The sequence below is a fragment of the Quercus suber genome, unplaced genomic scaffold (assembly GCF_002906115.3).
Source record: "Quercus suber isolate HL8 unplaced genomic scaffold, Cork oak 2.0 scaffold_902, whole genome shotgun sequence".
NCBI lineage: Eukaryota > Viridiplantae > Streptophyta > Magnoliopsida > Fagales > Fagaceae > Quercus > Quercus suber.
Window position 1 is genome coordinate 194,425 of NW_027070327.1, and position 7,569 is coordinate 201,993.

The window sequence follows — 7,569 nt, forward strand, 5'->3', positions numbered from 1 at the left end:
TTGTGAATTAATTTTTTTTTTTTTTTTTTTTTTTTTTTTTTGAACTTTATTTGCCAAGTGGTGTTCTTTTTCAAAGGTCTTTAAATGCTAGGTGCTATCTTTCATTCATGAAAATAATAATTATTATTATGTTTAACTGGTTGCTTATGCGATAATAGTCCTTCAGAAACCATATAAGGTATCATACAAGAAGGAAGCTACCTCTGCAGATTATCTCCTGAGAAAATAATGTGTCAAAAGTGGAATTATTTTAGACTCATCTTTCACTTTAACATGTTCTCTCTACCTGAATGTCTCTCCGTGAAAGAATTATTGACAAAATGATTATGTAACTCTGCATCGAACTTTGTTTTGTTTAGTGCACACAGTATATGCTTAGCCTTGGTACTGACTCCGTAATATATCTTGTTTGTCTATATGAGGCCAAGGGGTATATTGTTTAGAGAACGAGCCTGTGCATGAGTTCTATAATTACTAGCTGTTTTTAAGCATTGCTGATTGAATTTGTTATTTTGTTGGTTTTGGAGCCTTTTCTGTATATTTTTTACGTTTCCAATCCAACATGTGCTTATTCTTCAAGTGTTCGTCAATACAGAATATCGCGTCTTCCAGTGACCAGGGTTCCGTTGGAAGGAATTCGGCAGAACATAAAAGAGGAAACTCAGGAAGCTTGATTGATTTGATCGCTGATTCTGAACCCCTTGATGCTGCAACTGTACCACAGACACAGCTCATGCTTCACACTGACAATGGTGGCAACTTTGAAAGTCCTATAAAGGAGAAGGCACCCCAAGCTTCAAGTTCAAATTCTTTAGAATCTTTATTATTTGAATTGTCAGCACCCTCAGATACACCTGCTAGAAACAACATGTCTGAAGGACCTAGTAGTGTTGACGCACTATCAATTGCATCCGGAGGCGACATCCCTGCAGGTGGTGTTTCTCTGGCTGCAAGTGGACAGCAGATGTTAGCATTATCATCGACTAACAATATGCTAGCACAGCCTTCTGATGGAGGTCTTCCACAAGCTGCACCTAGTGGCAATAGTGGCTCCAATATTAATATTCTTGACAAAGAGCAACTACCAAACATGCAGCAATATCATCCTACTGCATCCCCTGTTGTAGGTAGTGGCTCTGTCACTCAACTGGCAAGTCCACCTGTTGGAGCTCTGAATAATCAGGTGAGCCACATGATGAGGTTTATTCCATCTAAGGGATTTAAATTTCATTTTCGCTTGCAATCTTCGTGTGGATTTTTATCAAAGACCAAAAAGCTAACATGAAATGGTGCAAGTTAGTTGAATTTTACAGCAGAAAAAATTTAGAATTGGGTGGTAATAACAAATACATGTTTTAATATTTGCAATTTGAAATATTTTTCCTTTTTTTGTTTTTTCTAGATAAAAGTTGTTCTTTACTAGTTTATTTGTTTGCTAACCCTTTGGTTTCCTCTGCATGTATGCAGCCATGGATTTCCCAACTCTACCTGATAGACAGGGTTCTTTGAGTGCTTCTACAGAATCCTCTGAATCTGTCTTAAATTTAGAGAAGACACCAGTTCAGGATTTGGTCGGACCTCTTCCAGTGAACCAAGTCTGCTGGAAGAGCAGAGCTTCCTGCAGTAATAGCATTCCCTTTTAATGTTTCAAAATTTTCCCTGTAAAGTTTTCTTGTTGACATATTATAATTTTTTTGAAGGACCTTTTTGCTACAAGCTACTCAACATCCTGCACCAGTCCAAGTTGGCAAAATGGTTCTCCTTATGGCATGGATCAACATGCAGTATTATCCTAGTCAATGGTACACTAAGCACAGAGATAATCAACTCAAGTCAGTTCTGTATTAATGTTGCTGGCTTTGATCTGCTAATATGGATTTTTGTGTACAGCCTGCGCCTGTGTTTCCCAACGTAGCAAGATCAAGAAACCCATTTGACCTTAATGACGAAAGAACGCAAGTGCAGGCACCATCAGTACGCACAACTTTCAAACTTATACTATATGCTTAGATCAATGTTCATATTTTTGTTACCCAGTGCTTCATTTTGACGTTTTAAGACCTTTATGAAGTATAACCTGTGCTTATTTTGGCCTTGTATGTATGCTTATTTTGTATTGTATCTGCAGTCAAGTAAGAGTTACTGGTGGTGTAAATAAACAAACGTAGAGCAGGAGTAGGTCTGGGAAATAGAGGACTTATATGCAAACTGGAAATCCTATGAGAAAAAAACTAAATTATTAAATTTAATTATAGAAAATTTGAACATACATACATTTTTATCTCATATCACATCCTCAAGGAGATTAGCCTGCGATGAGATTCACCAGTAGTTATGTGGAGTTCACTACATTTTTGTTTTTCATATTCTCCAGAATCTGTTCACTACTTAAAAGCATGATGCTGTATAATAAAATTTGTAGACATCATCAACTGGTAACCAAAAATAACTGGTTCTACTTTATTTGTTTATTCATTTTTTGATTAAAAAAAAAAAATAAACTAGGAGACATAAGACTGTTGATATCCCCATTTGGTTTGCCATTAAAATGAAGATGATTGCTTGTGGCTATGCTGCATACATATTTTATGCCGAGGAAAAAGGTATCTACAAAGAAAAATTAGCCAAGCAGAGAATCTTTCATATGTCTATGAGTCCTAAATTTCATTGATTTACCCTAAAGATGTCATTTCATTGGCATTTGGTTACTACCATGCCTTGGCAGTATGCTGTTGATTTTGCTAATAGGTTGAGTAATAAAAAAAAAAAAAAAAAAAAAAATCCTCCATTGCACGTCTCTCTATCTCTTTCTCCTCTACCAATCTTCCAACTTCACAGCCAGGTCGCTGGCAGAAAAAAAGAAAAGAAGCCGCTGGTTGCACAACTGGTTAGTCTCCCACTTTTTGAAGTTGTCACATGCAATTTCGTTACCCGCTTCGTAGGACAAAATTGCTAAATGTCATTTTTGGGCAAACTAAGTAGCATTTTGCCATATTTTTCAAACTAATTAAGGAAATGCCCCTCTTTTGAAAATCGATTTTCTCAAAATCGAGTTAGGCCATATAGCGGTGTTTTGATGGAGCCTATAATGACGTTTTCAAGACCTATAGTGGCGTTCTCTAACTTGATTTATATGAAATCGAGTTATAGGTAAAAAAAATTAAAAAAATTGCCTATAACTTGATTTAATGGAAGTCGAGTTACAAACGTCACTATAGGTCCTAAAAATGTCACTATAGGTCCTTAAAAACGCTGCTATAGGGCTCTAGAATTTTTTTTTATAACTCGATTTTGAAAAAATCGATTTTCAAAAGAGGGACATTTCTCTAATTAGTTTGAAAAATAGGGCAAAATGCTACTTAGTTTGCCCAAAAAGGGCATTTAGCAATTTTGTCCCCGCTTCGTATTGTTTCTTTTGGAAGTTGTCAAGTACAATTTTGTTGCCCTTCTTTGACACATCTCCATCACCTCATTGCTCGTTTTCTTTATATGGTCCAACATTGCAGATCTTTACAAATGGTACTTCGTTTTTTCGCTAACTAGATAATGTATATGCTAACATTGCATATCTTTACAGCTACTGCATTTGTAAATAGATTTTGTACCAACATAGTAACACTAGTTCAATATCATCACTAGTACTTGTGATGAATCTTGGTATGCAGATATATGTGTATATATATATATATATTTGTATTAAAAACCCATAAAAAATCACTAGGAGGCTGTTTGGATGAATTTTTTTCATCACTCAATTTCCATCACTCATTACTTAATTTTTCACACCCGTTTGGCACCATCACTCACTTTCCATCACTCAATATTTTTCACACTATTTGTGGGTTCCATAACTGTCACTCGATCCAGCTTTTTTTTTTTTTTTTTTAGTACCTAGTAAAAAAAGAAAAAAAGAAAAAAAAAAAAAAGAGAGAAAGAATTGAACCCAGAAAAACCGATCCAAAAAAAGAACCCAGTGAAAGAAAGAAAAAAAGAAAAGAAAGACAAAGAACTGAACCCAGTGAAGAACGTGAAGAAGCCACTAGTGTGAAAGGAAAAAGAAAAGAAAAAAAAAGAACATGAACGCATGCACCGAACCTAGTGAAGAAAAAAAAAGAGTCAAAAGTTATGGCTTTGACTGACAGTGGGTCTCTCTATGTAGTGTTATTTACAGAAATGCCATTGAGTTATGAGTTATGAAAACTGAAAACAGCTAAAATGTGTTTTCAGTTTCCATAACTCATAACTCAAAAATCAGATAATTGAGTATTGAAAATAGAGTTATGGAAACAGAGAAATTGTGTAGTCAAACAGATATTTTATCATGGGTCCCACCGTTTTTGAGAATTGAGTTATAGAAATAGAGAATTGAGTTATGGAAACAGGCCATCTAATCAGCCTCTAGGCATGCCACAAATGGAGTTCGAATTACGTTGATGATTAAACCAATACACATACTTTCACCCTAAAAAACAAAGATATAATTTGACATTCATAAGTGTAGTTCAATATTGAGCTATGTCATATATTTCAAAATCAAGAATTTTCCATTGAGGTGTTTGACAAAGAAAAATGAAAAAAAAAAAAATTTAATTACATAGGATGAACATTTTTTTTCTTGAGAAAGTTTATCCAACGCATTTCCATTATCTTAATTAACTATTAAATTTTCCCTTGTTATAACTAGTTGTGCTGCCAGCGGCTTTTTTTTTTTCCTTCTACCGACGACCTGACTGTGGAGGTGGAAGAGCAATGGGGGAGAAAGAGATAGAGAGATAGAGAGACGTGCAGTGGAGGACTTTTTTTTTTTGAAGAAACGGTGGAAAAAAAAAAATTAGAGAGAGATGTATACTTTTTTTTTGGGTGTTTTTTTAGGTTTAGAGATAGGTATGGAATGCAATAAATATGTGATAATTAATAAGATCCTAATTAGAATATTAGCATTTAGAGCATCCGCAGTGGGCTCTCCATATGCTAAATGTTAGACATATTTGGCATACAAGCCCAACAAACACTCAGCAATTGGGAGGCCATATGGGAAAAGCTATTTTTTTTTTTTTGAGATTTAGCTACAGTACCATCTCAAATGTAAGATGGTACTGTAGCTGTATGGTATAAAAAAAAAAAATTTAATGCTTTTTTACCCGGCAATTTTCTCTCTCAGCTCTCATTTTTCCTCTTTCTTTTCTCTCTCTGCCCTTCTCTGTTTCTCATTGCCTCTCTCTCTTGCCATTGTCAAGCTTCTATCTCAGAGCTCACGCCGAATCACCAAGTCAGATCGGAGCTCACGCCGGATCGGATTTTTAGATCGGCGTGGTGGCGAGGCTGGTGGCGCGGCTGCGATGGGCGTGGTGGCTGGAGGTCAGCGCGGTGGAGATCGGCTTGGAGACCGATTTGGAGATCGGCATAGAGACCGGTGTTTGGTGAGTTTGGTGGTGATGACATGGTGGCCGGTTTCTGGGTTTGGTGGCTGGCGTTTGGTTGGTTGGGCTGCTTTCATATTTTGGTGGGTTTTTTTTTTTATTTTTTTTATTTTGGGTTTTTGGTTCCGGTTTCCGGCGTTTGGGTTGGATTTGGTGGCGTTGGGTGGTTGGATTTAGGTCTGGTGGTTGTGATTTTTTCCGATGGGTTGGGGGATTTGTTCTGATGGTGGGTTTCGGTGTTTGCTGGGTTTGTGTGTGTGTGTTTTTTTTTTCGTTGTGACTGATGCCTAAAGGAAGAGGTCTGGGTTCTTCTGGGTTGCGATCTGGCTTTTTTTTTCCTTTTCTGTTGTGACCGATTGCTTAAGGAAGAGGTGGGTATGGCTGAATTGGGTATGTGTTTGATATGGATGGTGTTTGAATTTTATCTCTGCTCTTTCTTTCTTTGTGAATATGGCTGAATTGGCAGTGAAGAGAAGAAAAAAAATCAAGGATTTTTTCAAGTTGCAGGCGTGTTGGGTGGTTGTTCTGGGTTTGGGTTGGTGGTGGTTGGATGAGAGAGGGAAAAATAGAGAGACGGGAAACAGAGATGAAGAAAGAAGAGAGAGATTTTTTATATTATTTTATTGTGTAATTTATATTATTTTAATAAGTAGAATGAAAAAATAAAATATGGGATGTTGGGTGAATTGTAAAATTGTATGGTATAAGTGATAAAGTAGCTTTTTGGGATGGTAAAATAGGATGAGATATAAGATCCGGATGCGAATGCTCTAATGAGTGTTTTTTTTTACTATTGGATCTATTTAAATCCAATTATTTAGAAAATGTGTAACTCTGTAGAGTTACACCAGGTGTAACTTGAACACATCTTATATATTGAGCCTTCGTTTGGCAAAAATTATTTTTGCCAACTTATTTTTGCTACTATTTATGGGTTTCACTGCACTTTTTGTTACTATTTATGAGTCTCACTGTACTATTCAGCTAACTTTTACCTTTATTTACAGTACTTTCAGCAAAAAAATTTTAGTTTCAACAAAATAAGCGGATCCTAAACAGACTCTGAGTTTATTTATTAGAATTTTTTAATATATTAATAAGCTTTTTTTTTTTTTTTTTTTTTTTTTTTGCGTTTAATTCTCATCTACTTAGTTTAGTAATTAGATAAATCTTAGTTACAACTTACAACATATGCCGATTTTGTTAAACACATAAAAAATGATTAAATTATATAATTAAATCCATAAAGTAAACATTTGGGCATATAAAACTCTAGAGTCTAACTTGGAAATAATATTATATGGATATTACTATTATTTGTATATTTTATTACAATACACTCATTTAAAAAAAAAAATATATATATATATATATACACATAAAGAATTTGATGTTTTAACACTTTTGAAAGATAATAATAAATTTTTAATATTTTTTTCTCTTAATTTTTTTTTCTATAGTTTTTAAACCTTAAAAAACATCAATAGAACATAAATTTTTTTTCTTTTTTTTATTTATTTTTTAATAAAGTTTGATACACACACACACATATATATATATATATATATATAAACATAAAAATGTAATAAATAAAAGTATATATAAAACTAGAGGGGAGAAGGGCTTTTTGGATGGGCCGGGGGGCTATTGCCACCCAACTCTTGTCCTCCCCTAGCTTTGCCCTTGCCTATCACTCAACTACTCTATCTCTCTCATATGTGTGTGACTAATGGGCAAGGAAGCCATCTAACCAGAACCTAGGGGTGTCAAATAGGTGGGTTTGGAGTGGGTATAATTGGGTTGGGTATATAAAACCCATTTAACTAATTGTTTTCAACCCAAATTCAACCCAACCCAATTATTATGGGTAAACCCTAACCCATCCAATTACCCAATTATCAAAATTACCAAAATGCCCTAAAGTAAAAATGACCAAAGTACTCTAAAATCTTAAAAAATGACCAAAATACCCCAAAAACCTAAAAATTACCAAAATATCCCAAAAATCCAAAAAAATGACCAAAATACTCCCGAAATCCAAAAAATGACCAAACTATCCCCTAAAACTAAAAATGATTAAAATACCCCTGAAACCCAAAAAAGACCAAAATACCCCCGAAACTTAAAAAATGACAAAAATACCTCATAA

The 7,569-nt window shown here is 34.7% G+C and overlaps 1 protein-coding gene across 3 annotated transcripts in view; it reads left to right on the forward strand.

Moving 5' to 3' along the window:
- Positions 1 to 1,566, forward strand: part of LOC111982977 (probable ADP-ribosylation factor GTPase-activating protein AGD14) — a 13,692-nt gene extending 12,126 nt beyond the window's left edge. For all 3 annotated transcript variants that reach the window (XM_065768185.1, XM_065768186.1, XM_065768184.1), the window contains exons 8-9: positions 596 to 1,183; positions 1,468 to 1,566. In XM_065768185.1, coding sequence (XP_065624257.1) covers positions 596 to 1,183; positions 1,468 to 1,509 — 630 coding nt within the window. In that variant the 3' untranslated portion in view covers positions 1,510 to 1,566. The remainder of the gene's footprint in view (positions 1 to 595; positions 1,184 to 1,467) is intronic.
- Positions 1,567 to 7,569: the final 6,003 nt, after the last annotated feature.